Source organism: Neolamprologus brichardi, chromosome 3 (genome assembly GCF_056152115.1).
Source record: "Neolamprologus brichardi isolate AB-2024 chromosome 3, ASM5615211v1, whole genome shotgun sequence".
In the NCBI taxonomy this organism is placed as follows: domain Eukaryota; kingdom Metazoa; phylum Chordata; class Actinopteri; order Cichliformes; family Cichlidae; genus Neolamprologus; species Neolamprologus brichardi.
This window is the reverse complement of record NC_142106.1, coordinates 36,270,478-36,292,574: the sequence shown is the minus strand read 5'-3', so window position 1 is coordinate 36,292,574 and position 22,097 is coordinate 36,270,478. Positions and strand designations below refer to the sequence as shown.

Below are 22,097 nucleotides of genomic sequence, written 5' to 3'. Positions count from 1 at the left end.
GGATGATTACACAACTATAGAATGCTTAAAAAACAAAAAAATAAGCCCACTATTCAACTTAAAATCAAGCAAAGTGGAGTTAAAATGTGCACTCGCACGGTGTGACAGATTTTGCTTGAGTGCTTTTGAAATCTGGCCGTCAGCCAGTGTAATGAGAGGTAAAAGAGATGTGAAGGCCAAGAATGAATAGTTTTGCACATCTGTGCAGTCACTCCTGTGTAAATGAACATTTTTGGAAACCACATTGATTATCTAAAGCTGCACTCAGTGTTTCTGTTAAACAACAGATCAACATATAAAGTATAAGGTAAGAGGAGCTGCACTGAGCCCGGTGTAAACGGACTGTACCAAAAAGATGAAAGTAGCTACCCAGACAAAACAAATTACCAAGTTATTGAATATTGGTTAACACCAGCAAGCATGGTTGTCAAGCTGCGAAACTGCACAAAATGTGTGGCTGCACATCGCGCTAATTAGATAGCTGCTAATTAGATAGCCACTAATTAGTGCTAACAAATTAATTAATACTTGAAATTTACCCACCGAAAATGGAGTGCAGTGTTTTCAGGCAGGCTGTTTGTACATTATTTGTCAAAAAACCCCAAAATGAAATGCTGTCAGGAAGAGGAAATTAGCTGAGTCCAAATTGTTTAACATGGCAGTCTCTGGGGAGTGGAGTCAGCTCCAATTGGCCATTAATGGAACTGCGGTTTTTTAGCACTTCCTGCATTGACTTCAGAAAGCGGGTGTAGCTTACAGAGTATTAGGATTTCTAAAGCGTGATTATACCTTCTGCTTGGGTCAGACAGGGTGATGGTCCGTGTGGACATCCATGTGTTTCACTTTTTATTTTTGTGGCTCATCCATCTACTGCTAACTACACGCGCGCCTGAGGCAGTGGACTTCAAACAAGTATGATTACTTGGCTGTTGGGTCTGCTTATTTATTTCCCAACATCATCCTGCATATAACGTTAGAAAACTATTCCCCAGGATCTTTTGTTGGTGAACTTGGTGGACATGGGCGCTCACACTAGAAGCAATTTGCCTATTGGCTGCTTTTTAGTTGACGGGTGATCACTGGTGGACTTTCCAGGCTTTGGTTGCTTGTCCTTCATTCTTATTGGTAATCTCACACCTCAAAGTTGAGAAAGGTTTAACTTGGCACCTACCTACTTTTTGCATTCACTAGCAGAAATTTTGTTCTCTGTTGCTTACAGTTACTGAATGTCACTTTTGGTGGTCTGTGGTTGCCATGTTGGTGCTAGTAACTTCCTGGGTGGACAGCACTTTAAAGTACAGTAAATGGTTCCTTATGATGTTATATAATTTGAATGCAGAATGGGCCATCCCACCCATCATCTGCAATATCCAAGTATCTCTTGGATGTCCATTATAAATCTTATATCTTCCATGTTTTGTTTTGTTTTTCTCTCCCTTGCACAGAGGCGACAGAAACGATCCCTAATGCCAAGTCACCTAAAAAAGCCAACGCTGCACATACCATTCAGGAGGTGATGGATGTGGAGGGAGTACATCTAGAAGAAGGAACAGCGGAGACATCCCAGGGTGAGGACTCTGAGCTGAGTCTGAGTTTTCAGGGCTATGTCGCCGAGCTGCGACAGTGCCAGAGCAAAATGAGAAACGCCCAGATGCCCCAGAACGGCCGCAACCCACCGGAGGGCCAGGACTGCAACACAGATCTTTACAAGGCCACCATCGTCTAAAGGGACTCCCCCCCCCCCAATCCCCACTGCTGCACTTTTAAAGCCTGAGCGACTGTTGTTTGAGGAGATGTAGTCGAACAATGTGCTGCATGTACAAGTTGTCAGTTTTCTTTACTAAAGCATCAATATTATGGTGATGGATATTGTATATTTGTTTAAAAACAGTTCAGGCATCTTGTTGACTTCTAGTACCGGTTGTAATTTTGGGACAGTGATATGTTTTGTTATTGGTATGCTTTGATAATTAACTATTTTGAGCCATGTTAAGCTAAATAATAATACCACAGAAGAAGCCTGAAACTCACTTTGGGGTACCAGTTGATAATAATTGTACACAATTTAAAAAGTGGAAATGACTGAGAAATAGGACACTGCTTGATAAGAAGCTGCTTAACATCTTCTAAACAAAAAAACAATGTAATAACCGGCAGCCTTCTGGTGGTGGAAACCAAAAAGTTAAAGCTCAGGAAAAACGCTTGTTCAGGTTCTTGATAACAATTTCGAAACCATCACCAAATGATTTAATGAGCTGTTAAGCTGTTTGGGTATATTGAGTTTTACATTAAAGTCCCAATTAACTGTCCACCCATTACCTTTTTCTGCTAGTCTTGCGCTGAGAAAAGTTGTGAGATGCAATTGAAATAGCAATGATAATTTAAAAATCTAGAAAGTAAAGCTTGACTTTTGTTTTACGTGTCCTGATTAGAAAGTAGGACCACATGCTAGGAGAGGACTCTTAGATATTTGACTATTTCTTGTTCATATTGTCTTCCTGTGTTGTACAGATGACACATAACAGTACCTCTATTGTCTGTACTTTCTGTTTCTGTGGTTGTGAGGTTGTCCAAATTGTTGAACAATTAAAAGGCTTCGATGGCTCTACTTTCAACCAACTGTGTGTCTTTGCTTTTGTGCTTTCATCGGGTAAACGAGGGGGGGAAAAATACTTCAAATGTTTCTTTGTTGTTGTATCTAATCCAAAGTCTTCATTTCATACTTGGTATATTTGACCAGCTCAATGTGTTTGCTAAGTCAGTTAGAGCTGTCAATAATTAACAACGTAGTCTTCAAGGCTGAACGATTTCCCATCTGGAAAGTTCACCTTCACTTGCTACTTATGTGCTAGTTAGAGGCCCAGCCTCCTCTTTGTATTTTTAGCCCAACATCTGGAGGAAGATTATTACAGCTGGTGAAAATTAGAGGTTAGATTGCATGACTGGGGACTTTGACTTGATACAGCATGTCACTGCTGGAATGCTGACAAGATATGAAACTCTTGGATAGTTGACTTCCATGCTTTACCTGATTTCAGAGGTATTTTCTTTAATGAGTTCTTCTTAGGAACAACAATTCCTTTGAGGTCCCAAATTATCTTCCCGATTAGACATTTCCTTATCTTGAGATGTTATTGAGCATAACACCTGTGAATATTTTACAGCAGACACTACTTTTCATAGTCACACACACTTATTTCACTTGTATTTTGCAACCTTCAACTCCAGATTTAGAAAACTCATTGTGTACATTTCAGGACAGAAACCTTCTAGATGACAGATTACCTGAAGAGAACTGCAAACTGAATGAAGGGAGTGCTGACAGGAACAATAATGCTTGAAAATGCACATTAAAGATAAATGTGCCTTACTTCTTTGTCCTTGTATCCCCAAATGGTCTATGGTGAAATGATTAGCAAAACTGAGATAATTCCAATCACACCACAGCAGCTCAGTGAATTTATTAGACTGACATGGTCAGGATGACTTGCTGAAGTTTAATCTGAGTATCAGAATAAAGCAGAAAATTGATTTAGGGACTTTCATGGTTGATGTCAGATGAGTGGAGCTGAGTATTTCAGAAACGGCCGATGTGTTCCTGCACTCTCTATGGTTCATAGAGAACGGTCTGAAAAGAGGAAATATTTGTAAGTGACGGGTCTCTGGGTGGAAATGTCTGGAGAATAGCCAGACTGGTCCAGGTGGATACTAACCACTCATTACAACCAAGGTATGCAGAAGAGCATCTTCAACAACACTTCCAACCTTGAAGCAGATGGCCTATAGCAGCAGAAGACCGCACTGGATGCCACTCCTGTCAACTAAGGAACTGCCAACAGGAAAGTGATACTGCAAACAATATCTCACCACAACTATTGGGACAACAGAAGATTGGAAAAATGTTGTCTCGTCTGATGAGTCTTCGTTTCTGCTGCGACATTCAGTTGGTAGGATCCGTATCTGGCGTAAACGTGAAATCAATCCCGAATTGTATCCGCGGTACAGACTGCACCACTTAGTGAGCACCATTGAGACACCGCAGCCTACCTGAGTATTGTTGCGCTCTATGACCACAGTATGTCCATCTTCTATTGGCTGATAATGTGTCGTGTCACAAAGTTCAGATCATCTCAAACTGTTTTTTTTTTTAAACACGACGATGAGTTCACTACTCAAATGGCCTCCACAGTCATCAGATCTCAATCCAATAGTGCATCTTTGTTGTCTATTGTGGTAGCACGGAACATTGGCATCGCGGATGTGCAACCGACAAATCTGCAGGAACCGTGTGATGCTGTCATATCCCGCGTCGATATGAAGCAAAATCTCTGTTAAGTACAGAAACGACGCACACCTACACCACAGGTGAAAGAAAAGCTAAAATTTGGCGACTTTAGGAGAAAGCAGTGTTAAACCTAAAAGGGGTAAGGATTGAGCGGTATTACCTCTCTGCCTGCCTCTGTCTCAAGAAACTTCTTGTTTCTTTCGTGAGTCGATAAGTCGTAATGATAAACCGTGGGCGACCGCAGAGGGGGAGCTGAGGGAACACCAGCCGGGATACAGGATGCCTCAGCGTCAGACAAGCCTAATGACGCAACGGGTTTACTCAATACAGCTTCAACTTGTGAGGGACAGGATAATACTTGCAGGATTTCCCACGTTTCCTATGACCAAAAACGGGCTGAGGACTCTGACACTGACAGATATTACGTGACAGGCACACGGGAAATAAGCTTAAATAAGCTGAAATAAGCACCAGGGAAACATCAGATGCAAACTTTCGCGATGGCAAACGCCGTGATGCTTTTTCTCTCGTGCGTTTTCGCAGGAGTGGTAAGTTTTAGCCACACTTCTCTACTCAAGTGAGTCTGTGCTTATTGTTATTGCGTGTTTTTGAGAGCGTGAAAGGAGTGAAATAACGTCTCTCCCTTGATTTCAGCACACATTAGCACCTACATATGAAGCAGAGACGGTGAGGAAGAGCCATACAGGCGAGTTTCTTTTTGTTATTGTTTGTTTTTGTTTGTTTGTTTTTACTCTGGTCCTAAAATAATTTTTTCTATATTATTATTATTATTATTATTATTATTATTATTATTATTATTATTATTATTATTATTATTATTTCACTTAGTTGGTGCTGCTGCACTCTTAAGTCCTGAGTGAGCTGATGTTTGCATAGGTGTTACCTGTAGGGGAGGGGGTGTAGCTTGCTTATGGATTTTTGTACATTCATTTGAAGTGAAAGGGGTCTTTGTGTGTGAAAACCAGCGAGAGAGTGGGTGGGTCGGGTTTCCAAGACAGTTTCTGCTGCTAATGTTTTGTGTTTTCCCCTTTACGTCCTCTGCAGTTGTTACCACCACGGGCAAAGAATGTAAATTCCCTTTTCGTCAGGGTGGAAGGATTCATCATCACTGCATCACTGTCCTGTCCTCAAGACCATGGTGAGTCCTTATTAGCCAGCCTGTGTGTCTGGATCTACTGTTTTGGTTGCACAAACAGTCTGTAATGTGTGTGTAATCAAGTCAAAACACACTGTCAGATCTCTCTCTCTCTCTCTCTCTTACACACACACACACACACACACACACACACACACACACACACACACACACACACACACACGTTGTTTGATACGCATGATTTGAAATTTTTATTCCACAAAATGTAAAAAAAAAATCATTGGATAATTTACAGATTATTTGATTGCATAGTTTGTATTGAACTTATTTTCTTAATACATCTTTTATTTTTTTGCTGTCTTGATGATGCGTGTTTATCATTGCCTTTGTCACTTCCCACTTAGTGTTGTCACTGTATATTTTAATCTACCACAGCGACTTGAAAGCAGCTCCCGCTGCTTTTAAATGTGCTAATTAAATAAAAGCATCTAGCCTTGACTTGACAGTACCCTTAGCACGTCAAGGCACATGTAGCAGAAGAGCATCGTGACTGATGGAGCGGAGTCAGGCTGTGTGTTTTGATTGCTTGATAGTTAAGAAACAATGAGCCATAATCTTCCCTTTTCAATCTTAAACTTACTGTATACACACAGGTCAGACAGTTAGCTACACATGCATGATGCAAAACTCCGCGGTGCTTAAATGATGCTCATTTAGTACTAAAGGACCCAAAGAAAATATCCGGTCACAACATTACACCGCCACCACCATCAGCCTGAATCATGGACTCGAGGCACAGATTCATGCATTCATGTTTTCTACACCAAATTCTGAGCCTACTCATCAGACCAGACAGCATTTATCTTCTGTTGGCAGGCGTTTGTGAATTGTAGCCCAAGTTTCCTGCTTTTAGCTGACAGGATCATGTGTTTTTTTTCTGTTGTTGTTTTCCATCTGCTTCAAGGTTTGACGTGTTATGCGTTCAAAGCAGTCTGGCCGTTCTCCTCTGATCTCTGTTATCAACAACACATTTTCACACAGAGAACTGCCACTCAGTGGATATTTTCTGTTTTTTAGGCCAGTCTTTGTAATCCCCAGAGATTGTTGTGCTGGGATATTCCCAGAAGATCAGCAGTTTCTGAAATACTCGAGCCAGCTGGTCTGGCATCAATACCATGCCACATTCAAAGTCACTTAAATCACCTTCTCCCGATGCTCGGTTTGAACTTCAGCAGGTTGTCTTGATCTTGTCTACATGTCTAAATGCATTGAGCTGCTACCATGTGAGGTCGGGCAAAATATCGATATTTTCATATATCGTATACCGCTTTCTTGTAGTACATTTATTGATGTACTGGTTTCAGACATCAGTATATGTATTCATTATACCAGACACTACTTCAGTCTTTGTGGTGGCAGTTATCAACTGAAGAGCTTAAAATGAGCTTAAGTGAGCTGACAAACAAACTCTTTACTTCTTTAAGTATAGTTCTTCTTGTTAAGTCACACAGATACGGTGTCATAGATGACTGTCTTGCAGTGGATTACAGTATTACTGGAATATGTCTGTGTAAAAAATAAAAGCCAATATATTTATATCAGACTTTTAAATTCTATAACTTTAAAAGAAAGCACCGGAAACAGTCAACCTTTGTGGGGTTGGAAGATACAAAGTGCAGCTTTCTTCTCAAGGGAGAAATGTAGAGTTAGTGTTCTTATTTCTAATTGGTGGATAGTTCCTGGCTTTTTGCATGCCCTTAAAAGAACAAACACACTGGTTTTTTCCATCACTGCTGTAATAGTAGTGATTTGTACACTGATGCAGTGTCTTTGGGGTGTGTAGTCACACCTGATTACAGCTCGCGGGGATGAGGGATTTATGCGACAGTGCCATCTGATCACAAATTTTAATGAGGTAATGAGCGAAAAGGCTTTAATAAAATGCTTATTGCTCAATTGCTGCTGGGGCCTGTGATGATTTTATCATAATACAGTGTTATCATTATTAACTGTGAAGATAAAATGCAGAGGTACTCTGTGAAACTGCAACTATAGCTGAAGTTTTGCCGTTTCACAGCGTTTATCCCGAGGGTGCATAAACAGCTGCCTCAGTAAAACCATCATGGTGCAATTTGTTCTTTTTATTTAATCGCTTCAGATTGTGACACAGCAACAATCATCTTATGATTTTGGAAAAAAAACAAAACAACAGGAGACACGCTGGCAGGGTTTCAGTCTTCACTACTTGGAAATGATGCAGAAAGGGTGGATGTCAGCAAGCTGGAGCAACGTTTATGCAATTATACATGGGCCAATATTTTCTGGTCCACCTACATGTAAAGTTGCGGCGGTTTGACCCTGCATGTTTTTGTGATGTGCTCATCAGCTCACCGTCAGAATGGGTTTGTCATTGAGTGTTGTAGTTACAGTGAGTGGAGAAGAGGTATGTTAATGTTACGCAGGTTAGATTAGTGGATGATTGACAGAGTTAGTTAGTGTGTGTTGGCAGAAGATGCAGCGTTCTGGAGCAGGGTGTCAGTACTTGTGGGTTTGATTAAGGGTTGGGTAAAATCCTCTGCACATGGTTTACGCAATTTTATGTCACAATATCTATATGCCCAAATCCAACAGTATAGCATGACTAACCGTCAGCTAACTTACACGCTTAGTCAGGATGCTTACTAAGGTTGTAATCAGGGTGCGATTTGTGAAAAAGTCAGAGACGTTTGATGATTTATTTATTTATTATCTATTTATTTATTTTTACATGAAAATAATTCAGAATAAGAGTGGTCCTGTATACTCCTTTATACAAATTCAGAACAAAAACATCGAACCATACTTAAAGAAATTACAGAAACTTGCTTAAGAGAGTTCAGGTTATGTTGAAGAATAAAGGTGATCATACCAAATATTAACTTTCAAGCTTGTTAGAATTGTGCAGACTCTGTTTTTGGCATATTTACTGCATTTGCTGACTTGCAGGTAACTCTCTTCCTGTTTCCTTTGTCCCAGGTGCTCTCTTACACACAATTTTGATCGGGACAGGAAGTGGGGTTTCTGCACACCAGAGAGAAGCCACCCAAATGGTTAGCTCACCAAACCAGCTGCAGATTGAATTTCCACTGCTGTTTAATTAGAAGCTACAGTGTTGCGGTTGTTCTCCTGCTGATTATGTTTTGATGTTTTGATTTCAGTTTTTGTCCACACTTCACGCAGAATCACAGATCCGTGTCAGGCGAACCCGTGTCAGAATGGAGGCGTCTGCACAGCGATCCCACACAGACGCACATTCGAATGCTCCTGCCCTGAGAGCTTCTCTGGGAGAATATGTGAACAAAGTAGGCACCTTTATTAATATTCTATGAATTAAAGGCATAGTGCTTGTCATCCATTCATATTTGGTTTTGTCAGACTGTCTTTTTTTGACTGTTCCCTGAACATATTCACATCAAAGTGCACGTTAGGCAGCCCGTTCTCATTCATCTGTTGTCCACAGATGTAAACCAAAATCAAAAGCTTGCCAGCTAAAAACTCTGTAATCAAATTCATGTTTAGTAAAGGCAGTTGAGTGTGAAGAGTTAACTCCTTCTTCTCTGGAGACCAGTGAGCCACATAGAGAGGCTATATTTGTTAAAAATGCTCAACTGTTGACTTTTCAGAAAGGTTGCAGATTGTGGGTCATTATGCAAAGAGGCCACTCATCATACAATGACTAAATTGGTGTGGCATTTGACGTGCTTCATTTCTGTTACATCTGCTACATTCAATAACGTTGTAGTTTACTGGCTCACTGGTAAGTGCTGTTATTTACACTGATTTACAGCTTTGATTAGGAGGAAAATTGCTGTCAGTAATTGTTGGAGGTTTTAAAATTTCACTGGTGACAAGAATAAGGATACTTTCATCCACAGGGCCCAACGCTGTTCTTTGTGAGCTTACCTTTTGTTAACAACTAAATTTGGAGATTTTTCATAGATAGAAAATTTACATTATAATCTGGACTCGCTGTGCTTGCACAAGGTTTTCTATGGGAGTCAAAGAACATGCTAGGTTATAAGGCTGCCCTTATGGTCCCAAAATACACTCGCAAAAGAGACTTTTGATCTTAATTTCCTGCATAAATAAAGGTTGATAAAAAAAGGAAACAAACCGTGATGACAAACAAAAGCATAACAGTCTAAGTTCACTCTTGATTATCACAGTATTTAAGAGCCTGTGTACCAGTTCTCCTTGGCTTTCAACCCCACCTCATGTAACCCTGTTCTGCCGCTGCCAGTAGCACCACCCCATCTGTTAGTTCCAGAGATTTACACATTTACAATAAAAAAAGATTGTGGCCGATGCCAAAAAGCTGCCATTAGCAAAGCACCACAAAGTTGCCGTGCCCAAAGGTGGAATCACTGATGTCTGACGCAATAAATTCTCCAATGACTGGCAGCTGTGATTATCAATTTTTGTAATTATTGGTTCCCAAACTTATCTGGGCAGGAATTAAGGCGGAACTGGTTACAGACCAGCAGTGACACAGTGATTTCTCTCTTTTTTAGCAGCAAATGTAGTTTGTTTAATTGACTTTAAATTGGTTTAGCTGCATTCAGCTATATCCTTACACGCCACTGACAGACGTGACCTGATGCTATCAAGATGACAACTGAGCAATCTCTATTTGCTGATATAGACACTGAGATGTGATTGAAAGATTTGAGTGACAGTCTTACGTTCGCCACGGCCCTATAAATGCGGCATACGCTTCAAAATAACATGACGTGTATAACATTGAAATGACATGCCAGTTTCATTTAATCTGTGTTTTCCGTTAAAATGCTGCTGAAATTTTGCGTGATTGCCTTCAGGCCAAAATAATGGCAAATCAGTTATGAGTCACCTGTAAACAGGTTTCACTTTTCAGCTGAAAGCAAAGCAGTGAAAGAAGATGGAAAAACACAGAAAAATGGATCCATCGCAGCAGCTCAGCCATCGGAGATTCGCTCCGCACGCTCCATTGAGCTCTTCAATCTGCTCTCCCATTTCAGCCCCGACGCCTTTCATGTGTTGTGTCGGCTTTTTCAGAGAAGTGCTACGAAACCGTACACCTGCGCTATTATGACATCGGAGAGTCTTGGGGACGAATTCACCTCCGTAACGTGGAACAGTGCACATGTGTGGCAGGGGAAATTAAGTGTGAGAGAGTCCACTACACGAGTAAGACATGCTTTCTGCTTTTGTTGTTCTGCTCTGAATGTGTCCAGTTTTCTTTTTCTTGGCCATTTTTTGCTATTGTTGGGGTGATGAGAGCAAAACTCAATACAATAGGCTGCAATGACTTCAGCGCTATTTGCTTTGACAGCTGCTTGAATTGATGTTCAAATCAGCGAATGACAAACGAAATATTGCTACATGTTGGAATGTTTTGGGGTTTGTTTGTTTTTACATTAAATAAACATAAAGATAAAAACCTAGCAACCTTAGCAACTCATATAATTTAAAAAAGTATTATACAACTTGATCTCAGGCCTCCCAAAAAGTATCAGATCTCTTCCTAGCCTGAAGAAATGTTTTTTTTTCACTCTCATAAGAGGGGGTTTGAAAGACGTGCCCTACCCTTTCTTTGATCACAGCTCCATAGTTACAAGAGTAACTTTGCATTGAAGAAAAGGCAGATTATATGACTCACTGTGACTCAGGAATGGTGTTTTAGGACACACCCCATGGGTCCATAGGGTGCTTTCATCTCAATGGGGGGGATGTTCACGGGCGTTTAGCAGATTCCCCTGGCATAAAGGAGATACAATCAGAGAGGTATTTTCATGCTTCTTCAGCTGAAACTGCTTTTGTCATGATGATAGGGGCTCAGCTTACAGGAGTCGCAGAACTAAAAAAAAAAAAAAGTTTTCTAGCTTGAACCTGACCCTTAATGTGCTTTACATTGTTTTTCTTCAAAGCACATCAGGACCGCTCACTTTCAGTAAAACCCAATAAACTCATGGCATCTCTGATCCCCAGCAAATTTTCTGTATGTTATATTATTTCACAAGAGGCTGCTCAGACCCAGATATATTACATGTACATAAGAACACAGATGCATGGGTGAGAGCGAACCAAAACCAAAAAAATGAGACCGGGAGATGTTAGTAAGTCCACCTGAGCGGAACTGTAGAGTCAGGTTAAAATACTCAGAGGTTTCTTTTGCAGTTTTCTTTTGGTAATCTAAGATTTATTGATAATTACATTTAAAACCTGCGTAAGAAAAACCATGATGGTGTAGCAATGCTAATTATTGCTGAATAAATGTACTATTACAGTGATTTCCAATGATTGATGCCACAATACAGAAGTTTTAAATAGCGAGGTCAGTGTATGTCAGACTAATCCCTGTGAGCCAAAAGCTCAGGCTTCATACTGCTCTAAATGCTCAGTTTTACACAGTTTTTCTTTTCAGACGTGGCCATGCATGATTTAATACATATAGTACATATATAAAACGCATACATACATAATACATAATACATATATATTATATACATATATAATTCATACCTCATACACAGAACAGCAGCAACCACCTAAGTGCTGTTTAAGCTTTCTCGTTATGAGGGGCAGCCAATCAGCATAAAGTTCCCTTAACACCCCAGTCGCACACGTCTTCAAAGTAAAAGTTGTACAACTTATGTTCTCTAACACTTTGCAACTAGCCGGTGAGTGTTTGCAGATGAGTCTGTGGCTACCACACAAATTACTTGTGACTACAGCAAATTGCTAGTGTCCAAAAAGAATCACAAGGAAGTTTTAATGCATCAACAGCAAGCAACAGGTCAGTCAGGCAATACACTTTTTACCTTAGCAACTGGTGGTTTCCTTGGTTTAGTTCCAACCGGTTGTTCCAAAGTGTAAAAATTGCAAATGTCTGGCCATTTGCTACAATTTTGTTGGCATCTATAGGAATTCTACTTCAGGACTCTACATTAACTGCTTACATTCAGAATTCGGAATCTCATAGATTTGAAACAGAAATTCCTCCAAAGATAGTAATGTAGGAATGGCAATTTTAATAGTTGCAATTTCCCAACAAAATGACCTAGGTGCTCGACAACCTTTTTATTTTACAGAAATATAATCAGAATACAACAACCTGGCAACCAGTTGAGTCTAGTCACCTAATGCAAAGATACACGCGGTAGACGAGTTGGCCTCATTGACACAGACTGACTCAAATTGATTGCAACATGTTGAGAGTCTTTCTGAATTTATAAATTAGACAGCAATCATTTGGAAACGATTATGGTCTGAGTCATACTGCGATTGATTGGAGACAGGTTGCCACCTACTAAGCAATCACCTTCAATTGACCTGTTGGTTGCTACAGTTACTTGCAACTGTTTGTCATATGTGTAACAAATTCACTGCAAACACTCAGGAAGGAGGTTGCCACTGTATTTTTATTCTAATGTGACTGAGTCACAAGGGAGATAAATAATAAACTGAGGGGCCACACCAATGCTCTTTTAAACTGTGCATAGCGACTATCATAATGGGTCCGTTAAACAAGCTAAATGTTAATAAAGTTTTGCTGAAAAACAAGCATTTTAAAGAGAATGGCATTAGGATGTGACAGTGTGTGTCTTGATGTGTCCAGTGTGCCGTACAAACCCATGTCAGAACGACGGAACGTGTCGACTGATCGTATCCACCGGAAAGGAAGTGTGTAACTGCAGGCATGGCTACAGTGGACCTCACTGTAGTCTCGGTGAGTCATACGCTGAGTGCTACGTTCCTGTTCATTCAAATGGAAATGCAAAATTTGCAGAAATCTGAGCAGAAAGCACAGTTCACATGAAATGATGTTTGTATCGGGCTAAAAATAGCAGAGGGCAGATTTTCTAGTCACTGCAGTCTGCATAGAGCCAGAGTCTTTGTCATATGCGAGAGCAGATGTATGGAATCCTCATTGTGTCACGTATGCACAGACGCATGCTCGTGCATGTGTGGATGACAATAGTTTGATTAATGGTCACAGGTGAGGGCGTGCTGGTGAGCTTGTACCCAGCTGTCATTGACGCGTTCAGAGAGAGGTTTTAAAACGTGTTCTGACTCATTCTGAAGGGAAGAGAGCTGTCATCGCACACACATATCTGCTGCATCGGGAGTTTGTGTGATCGCTTTCATATTGTTTACATACCTGTGTTTTACTGTGGTTACGGCTGGGATTATTTCCGTGTCTCTCTCTCTCTCTCTCTCTCTCTCTCTCTCTCTCTCTCTCTCTCTCTGTGGCTTGTGTGAGCAGAGCCAGAGACAGAGTGCTATAGCAGCAGGGGCACAGGTTACAGAGGCCTGGTGGGCACCACCGTGTCCGGCGCCCGGTGTCTGCCGTGGAACTCAGACCTGCTGTTTGATGAGCTCCATGTGGGCACAGTGATTGCATCACCTGTTAAAGGCCTTGGGGAGCATGCCTACTGCAGGTGTGTGTGCTAAATCATCCTGCCTTAATAGCAGCTATGGTAGATTTTCTAGTAGTTGTTTCTCCAACAGTTAATCAAAATGAGATATTAAAGCCTTTGTCGGTTGCTGTGCTGCAAACAGTCTTATCTGGAAGGCCACATTTCTATATAGTTTGCACATAATTTCTGTTTGAAAGCTGCAGTATCCAACTTTTTTTTTACCCTGAGCTAGCAAAAACCGTATGCTCCTTATCTGTCAACTCCATGTGTCAACTCTTGTCATTCGTGTGACTTACGAGCACATAGCTACTGAGGAGAAACCCTGAAACCATCATGCCAAAAGGCTTATCTCTGGCACATTCACTCTTAGTCCATTCCTTCCTGCCTTCTTCCGTCAGCTGATTTCTTACTATGACTTCTCATGAGCAGGAAGACATACTGACAGCAAATGGCACGTTTCCCAAATTGTCCCAGGCCAAAGCAAACAATGGGACTTAGACTTACACCCAGGCTCGGACAGATCATTAATTATTGGTAAGATTGCATATTGCAGCTTTAAAACTAAAACCTGAATCCTGGTTGTTAAAACGTGAAACGAATGTAGAAAGAAAGCGAATTATCCGGGTGTGAGTGTGTGGATTTGAATGGCAATGGAGGCCCTGTGAGACATTCAGCTAATGAAGCAATATATAAAGATAGGAAGCAGCGAGGCTACACGCACACGAGCACGCACACACTCTGTCCGTTGTGTATCTCTGTGTGTAGAAACCCAGACGAGGACAAGAAGCCTTGGTGTTACACAATAAAAGACAACGCCATCTCCTGGGAGTACTGTGGCGTCCCCTTCTGTGTGATGGCTGCGTGTGAGTAAGCAGGACGCAGGGAAGGAGTTTGTGTGCAGAATGTAATTATGATGTAATTGAGGTGGTATATTGGAGTGTGGATATGCTTTAGCATAAGATTAAGGCATACATCTGTTAGCTTGACCAGACACCTGAGCTGTTCTGCAGTTTAAATCTGTACATATTCTAATACCAACCATACCAACCATATCCAACTCTTGGCTTAATTTTGTTTCCTCATTAAAAGTAGCAGATTTATTTAGCTGCCACTCTCTGAACATTCATTCCATCATTACAACATGCAATAAGTAATGATCTTTCACAAAGGTCACGCAGTGCAGCAGCGTCTTCTCTCTCTCGGCCTCGTTCATATGACATTGACACTGACGCTCCTCATTCGAGAAACATTTCTCGAATGTGGAGACTTATTAAATGCCTTCACATTTAATTAAAATCCAGTTTTAGATTTAAAATCAAAAAAAAGTGCAGAGAAGGCAGCTAATCTGTGCCGCTGAGTCACGCTGCTCTCGAAAGTTAAATTCAGCCAAGCTGACTGGTTTAGTGAAAGAACTTTTTTTTTTTTTAAAGGAAAAACATTGTCTAGGTTAGATATGGGGGAAATAATAAAACATTACTCACCCTGAATCAACATGTCACGTCAGGTGGAGCCAAATGTTGATGTGGTGAGTGGGGTTTGGCACAGCTGTCTGTCTGTCATGATGCCAGGGGTATGCACCAAATTCATAATCCTCTTCCTGATCATCCTCAACACATGATTTGCAGCAAGAGGAAGCTTTGCCACACTGAACGTCATCACCTTATAGAAATACCTATTTTTGTTTTTTGTGCTTCTTGCAGGGGGAAATCAACCAGCAGTAGATTCGAAATTATTCAGAAGAGGTATTTAGGAAGCTAGTAAAAAAAAAAAAGTCTAAATTAAGCTAGTTGATTGATTTGTAGTTTCTTATCTGTTAGTATCTTTTAGCTCTTTTTAGAAAGTGGCATTTTGCTGTGTCCAAGTTAAGCTGAAAATAATCCTCTGTTTGAACTTTTCTCAGCTTCTTCTCTGAGGTTTACTCCATTCAACGTCCTGCCCACCATTGAAAATCCCAAACCCTTCAAGCCGGCCAAAAAACCCTTATGCGGGACAAAGCACAAGAAGAGGTTATCGACAGCCAGAGGGAGGATAATGGGTGGAAATTCGTCTCTGGAAGGTAGTCATCCATGGATGGCAGCCATTTACATCGGACAGTCAGACTTCTGCGGCGGCACTCTCATCTCCTCTTGCTGGGTCGTGTCTGCGGCCCACTGCTTCTTCAGCAAGTATGTATTGAATTCTACCGCTGCAGAGGATGTTACACACATTAGTGGAAAAAAGGCAACGCTATGAGTTTTTCCAGCCATTTTGACCCCTCTGCACAGTGTTATCTCTTAACCTTGGAAAGTGTGAGTCTTTTAAGAAATTGTATCCCCTTTTGAGTCAGTCTATGAAAGACTAAAGGAAGCTTGACAAAAAAAAGTCACATTTCTTGAATTTTAAACAGTAATATATTCTCTCTATATTATATAACAAACGTGTCTAAATATGCATGTTGTAATGTTTACATGCAAATGTTAACACCTTCCTCTGATGTCAGTAAAACAGATTTACTGTTTACTGACATCCACAAGTTCAAATCTTTAGCTAAAGCAACTGAATGTTGCACTGGACCTACACAGCAGAGTGCATGTAGTAAAATACAATATATGGTATCTGCAAGGCTTTCTTTTTAAGCCCCATGTCTACTGCTACAACTGTGTTTTAGTACAGTTGGGGCATGATTGGATTTCTTATTAGAAAGTATTAATTAAAATTCACAATATAAAATAGCATTATCAACACCACAGGGGTTTAACTATCTTATAGCCAGCATGGTGCTTTAGGAAGGAAAATTACAGAATTAAGTGGATTTTTTTACAGCACAAGTGACATTAAAATCATTAGATTTTAATTATTAGACTTTAAAGTAGTGTAAAAAAAATTTAAACTGATTTTTAGCCTAAGTGACGCAGTGGTAAGAATGCATACCACATGGCTAAAAGATCGGTCAACTAGTCTGACTCCCTTTGTGTGTCACTGTTCTCTTCCTGTCTATTGTTGCTACTATGGTTCCTACAGGTGTAACAATCATGATAAGAATGGTCTTTTTCCCATCTTGAGTGACCACATTTGGATGATAGGATGCTGTTCTAAATTATCAGCTAATGATTGGTTGGTAAGCTTGGTTAGCATCCTGTAGCTATATACCGCTCCTGGAAAAGTAATGGCTAAAGCCCCAGACACACAGGGCTAGAGACCAGTCACTGAATCCTTAGCAACTGCCAGTCACCAGCATAAAATGTGAATTAATTAGTGAAAACCTCTTTGTTATTACTTTGGTTGTGTTTTCAACTTGTCTGCAAACACTTTCCAACTACTTTGCAAACAGCAGTAAGATTTTACAAAGTGCGATGCCAGAAATGGAGACTGTTTCTGGTTTGCGTTGCACTTTCTCCAAGTATAAGTACCGCTTTGCTAGCAGTTAGCAATTATACAAAATGCTGTCTTTCATGCAAACTGCAAAGAATCTGCTTGCAGCCAACACGTTTTTTGATACAGCATCGTCTTTGCAACTGAGTTTATCTAATGAGGGCTAGCAGTCTCCAGCAACCACTCACCAAGTGGTTGCAAAATGCAGTTTTCCTGAGTGACACGCAGTTATATCACATCCAAAAGGGCAGGCAACTCTCAAGCAATGTAAGCATAATGCCAAGCAAGGGCTGGTTTAAGGCACGTCTGCATTTGCTTCACCTTTTAGACCTGGAAGCTATATTCTCTTTAATAATGCATAACTTTAACTTTTGGTATTGTTTTGTTTGCTAGCAAATTCATGCGTTCGTCCATAGTTTGCACTTAATACTCGAACTCGTATGCAAATACTCATCGACTACTTTCCAAATGGCAGGAAAAACACCTGTTTAATTGCAGCATTTGGAAGTTCTGCATTGGCTTCCTTTTTCACCCCCTTAAAGGCCAAATGTGATTGACTGTGCTGCTAAAAGCTCAAACAAATGTTTTGTGACGGTATTTTGGGTTCTCTAATTTTCCCACCAGATTTCACGAAAAACAAGGTGAAGTACTCCAGTTACCTCAAGTTTATGTTGACTTGATGAGCTTTGTGAGTGTGGACTTTGGTATACTAATGAATTAATTAAGAATGTCTTTCTTCAGCCCCCTGAAATCTCAAATCCGTGTGGTCCTGGGCCAGCATAGCTTTAATACCACCGGTCCCAACACCAGGACATTTGGAGTGGAGGACTACGTCTTTCCAAGGCACTTCTCAGTGTTTAACCCAACACTGCATGACATTGGTAATTATTTAATGCATACACACACACGCACACACATATGCCAGTGACTCACATAAACTGGAAGACCTCTTGTCCCTGTTCAGAAACACACAAACCCACTTAAGAACCCAGTCTGTATGCACAGCTGTGCTTCACTGAACAGCTGTGTCCCTCTGCACCCCCGCAATAAAAACACGCACAAACACAGATGCACACATATATGCATATTGACAGTTGGGTGTGGCATTTTCCCGAGGCGAAGTCAGCCACTTGCTTCATACCTTTGCTTCATTTCTTTGCCGGTTTTATAACATTTCATTTCTGTTTGGCAGTTCTAATCAAACTGAAGAAGCAGGACGGGCGATGTGTGAAGAAAACCCCGTTCATCAGGCCCATCTGTCTCCCAGACAAAAGCATGATGTTCCCCGATTACTACTGCTGCACCATTAGTGGCTGGGGACATACACAAGAGAGTGAGTAATGAGGAGGTCATGGCAGAACTGTGTCATTTCCGTTTTGTCACGATGACAACTATTTACATTCGTGCATTGATCACAGGGAGCACATTTGTCGTGCACCTCCAGTGAATGATTTATTTGTTTACACGCTTAAACCGTGACGGTGGGGCCAAAATTGCTTGCGCTGCTATGTGTCTTTGAGAAAAGTTTCAGATTTATTTTTAACGCACATAAAAGAAACATTTTGTCACTTTGGAAAATAGTAATTTGCTTTAATCTTGAGGGCTAAATCTGTCACAGCCGGGAGACGATTAGCCTAGCTTAGCTTAGCATAAGGACCGGGAAAAAAATATGGGGTGACAGCTCGGTGTTACTGGACTATCTAACACGATGACTCATTTGTGTTTTATTTGACAGAGGGAATGGGATACTCCACTCTGCAGGAGGCTGGAGTAAGACTGACTCCTCATGATAATTGCAAGAAGCCAGAAGTGTATGGCAACCATGTCACCAGTGACATGATTTGTGCAGGGATTAACGGCTGCGTTGATGCGTGCCAGGTAGGAAAGCATTTTGAGGACTGTCATGTTTTAATGTAATTCTGCCAAGGAAGTGCTGGTGTCCTAAAACAGAGTCCCATGATAGAAACGTCTTTTTTAATTTTAAATTAGCTCCTGGCTCAGTGTTATATTTGCAGTTGAGACACCAGATTCACCAGCACTGTAGAGCTCAGCAGTGAGGTCCTGGAAATAAAACTCATAGTCACGTTCTGATTATGAGCCATAATACTATAACTATACATAGTAGAGCTGCTGCGACATCGTGAAATGATGATATGTGTCACAAGAAACCACAGGTCTATATGATAACAACTTTGTTTTTAGGGAAACAAGTTTTATTTACAATGTCGTGAAGAAAGGAAGGTTAGAAGAAGGTTAGAAGTCGTTTGCTGTAAATTCAATGAATTGCAAAACATTATGGGATGAGTAGTTCCTTCACTGTTTTAACTAATCATTTTTTTAAATTTTCCTTTAATTTTTTATCTGAATCTTTTCCTTTATAGTCATGATTCACCTCATAGCTGGTTGGCTTGGTTAAAAGCTTAAAACTCTATATAAGGCTTTTCGGAAACATCAGTGGAGTAGATCCATCCATCCATTCTCTTCCGCTTATCCTTATCAGGGTGGGAAATTCACTTGGGAAAGTGGGCGATTGAGCGCAATAGTGACAATATTATGGCTTATTATCAGGTTATTTATAAAGAATATCAATAGGACTTTTCTGTCATTACATATTTTTTTCATTTCAGATTCTGCTTCACTTATTTTACTCTCAGCCAGAACCAAAAAGCTGAGCATACTTTTTACATTTTTTTTATTTTATGGTATATTTTTGTTAGTTTTTTTCTTTAATTATTTAACAGTATTTTAATTAAGAGTTATATTGTGTTCATTATTGGTGTTTTATATTAAACACCTTACTCTAGCTTACTCTTTCCCAGTGTAAAAATAATTTGACATAAAGACCAGTACCGTACGCACCTCTTGGATCTCTGCGTCCATACTACTTCTAACTACACTCTTACACACTGCATCAAACAAACTTTGATGCATAGTCATGTGATCCCACTGCAGGTCATTGCAATTATATGAAGCTGCTGGATGTTGGAGATATGAACTACTTTGCTTCATGAAGATCACAACATTTCAACCAAAAATCTATTTTACAATGACAGATTTTAGAGTTTAAAAAAAAAATCAACGTTACCTTTTCAACATCTCATTTAATGCATGACTATACAAACTTAAATACACGTGAATTTAAGAAAGAAGAAAACAAATGTCTTTATTTCACTGTGTCTGGGACGGTACAGTACTTAACCTCCCGCCTTGGCTCTGTTGGGGATGACATCAGAGGCCAGGCTCGAGGTTTCACAGTAATGGAACAGCACTTAAGATGGCAGGAGGGATTCCCCTGAGTGAAATGTTGGGGGAAGGCAACGAGGGTCTCAGTGATATTCAGAGATGTCTGTGGTGTGACATTACCCCCTCATCCTGCTGTGTAAAATATTTGAACTCCTTCCTGTTAAATGAAAGGAGACAACTGACTGTTTAGCTCATAGGTAGAGAGCAATTTTGAGGAATATATTCATTTTTGAGTGTGTGACTCAGCCGTTTGTGTGCCTTCACTGTGATCTGCGTGTATATTCATGTGTACATCCACTTGTGCGTTTCCTCAGGGCGACTCCGGGGGCCCGCTGGCTTGTGGGAGGAATGACGTCAGCTTCTTGTACGGGATCGTCAGCTGGGGGGAGGGCTGCGGCCGCTCCAATAAACCCGGAGTTTACACAAAAGTAGTGAATTACATAGACTGGATCGATTCAGTGATCAAACGCAAACCCAAGCCTTCACCAAACGACATTACCTGGAAATAACCTTTCGTGCATGAGATGTTTAAAGATATTATATATGAACTTTTTACAATTTTTTTATTATTGTAAAGCTTCTGGAAGTTTATAGGTTATTTGTTTAACTGTGAAATATTTTGAGACTGAATAAACCTTCAATGACTTTCAGTGACATCAAACTTTGAGTGTCTTTGTTAAAGAGCTGTGATTTGTTGTGAATGTAATTAAAACAAGCCAGTCTCAAGGTTCACTTACAAGCTGAATACTGTGATGTTTTTCTCCAAGTGGACTTTTCTCTGTTATCATGAGGCTGGATTTTCTGAGATTTGATATGTATTGTTGTTCAGTTCATTCATCAGATATTTCTCTCTTTAGTTTTTTTTAAAAAAAATTAAGTATATAAATGGGCTTTAGAAATAATACATGGATTAAAAATAGCTCATCTCAAGGTCTTGAGTCCTTTTACTGTACTAGTTAAGCACATTAGCTTTGAAACAGTGAAACAACTCTAAGAAAATAACAGAAACTGGGTAAAAAACAATATATATTTATTGCTGATATATGTACAATTACATAAAGAGACTGTATAGACTTGATGTGGTACTTTTAATATGCATAGTTCAGTTTTAAGGTTGTTTTGTGGATAAACTTTCCAGATACCTAAAACTATGAAGCCAAATACAGAAAGTAGCTCCAAGAACAACTGAATGTAAAGATAATAAAGGGGCATTAAAAGCTTAAAATGACCTTAATAGGTCCAGAGACACTGAGTGTATGTGATTAGCTCCAGGGTCTGGGAGACCTTGGGTGGCACCAAACACACCCCTGAAGTTAGACTGCCCTGCTTTGGTTCTCAAATCAATGAAGTGCACGGATACAAATTATCTCGGGGTGTGGGTGACCTTTTTTTCTGGAAATTCTAAATACACCTTCATGGTGTTTGGGTGTTTAATCCATTTAAATTGAACTTCAGATTGCTTTCCTCCCTTGGTGTGGTTCTTTTGCACAGGTGTGCAGACTAAAACAACTATACCAAGGCCTTTCAGAGGAGGTGGACCAAACAAACTGCAGAGCAGTTCGCGTGTGAGAGTGCGATCTCACCTCGATGCAACCCAGTTACCAGGTATACACTAATCAGCAGAATGCCACAGAGGTACACTGAACATTATTGGCTGAAATAA

At 40.3% G+C, this 22,097-nt stretch overlaps 2 protein-coding genes across 8 annotated transcripts in view; both read left to right on the top strand.

The window, feature by feature from the left end:
• LOC102783667 (regulator of G protein signaling 12) overlaps positions 1 to 2,610 on the top strand; it is a 44,963-nt gene extending 42,353 nt beyond the window's left edge. For all 3 annotated transcript variants that reach the window (XM_087837196.1, XM_006807724.3, XM_006807725.3), the window contains exon 18: positions 1,446 to 2,610. In XM_087837196.1, coding sequence (XP_087693322.1) covers positions 1,446 to 1,726 — 281 coding nt within the window. In that variant the 3' untranslated portion in view covers positions 1,727 to 2,610. The remainder of the gene's footprint in view (positions 1 to 1,445) is intronic.
• Positions 2,611 to 4,621: 2,011 nt separating this feature from the next.
• Positions 4,622 to 21,084, top strand: hgfac (HGF activator). Of its 5 annotated transcripts, none has more exons than XM_087837170.1 (15): positions 4,622 to 4,833; positions 4,940 to 4,991; positions 5,351 to 5,444; positions 8,418 to 8,491; positions 8,622 to 8,743; positions 10,439 to 10,607; positions 13,039 to 13,149; positions 13,687 to 13,861; positions 14,606 to 14,703; positions 15,541 to 15,582; positions 15,741 to 16,005; positions 17,933 to 18,072; positions 18,384 to 18,524; positions 18,927 to 19,069; positions 20,749 to 21,084. In XM_087837170.1, the coding sequence occupies exons 1-15, from the start codon at positions 4,771 to 4,773 to the stop codon at positions 20,941 to 20,943; spliced, it is 1,884 nt and encodes a 627-aa protein (XP_087693296.1). In that variant the 5' UTR covers positions 4,622 to 4,770; the 3' UTR covers positions 20,944 to 21,084. The 5 variants fall into 5 exon arrangements, with proteins under 5 accessions (XP_087693296.1, XP_006807783.2, XP_006807784.2 ...); XM_006807720.3 differs by having other exon boundaries at positions 8,600 to 8,743; positions 10,476 to 10,607; XM_006807721.3 differs by lacking the exon at positions 15,541 to 15,582 and having other exon boundaries at positions 8,600 to 8,743; positions 10,476 to 10,607.
• The last annotated feature ends 1,013 nt before the right edge of the window (positions 21,085 to 22,097 follow it).

Bases quoted from the DNA above. Each gene is read 5' to 3' on its own strand.
- hgfac (XM_087837170.1), top strand. From the start codon at position 4,771: ATGCAAACTTTCGCGATGGCAAACGCCGTGATGCTTTTTCTCTCGTGC. The intron at 10,608-13,038 runs GTAAGACATGCT...TGATGTGTCCAG, and splicing joins TGAGAGAGTCCACTACACGA to TGTGCCGTACAAACCCATGT. The intron at 13,862-14,605 runs GTGTGTGTGCTA...CTCTGTGTGTAG, and splicing joins GGGGAGCATGCCTACTGCAG to AAACCCAGACGAGGACAAGA.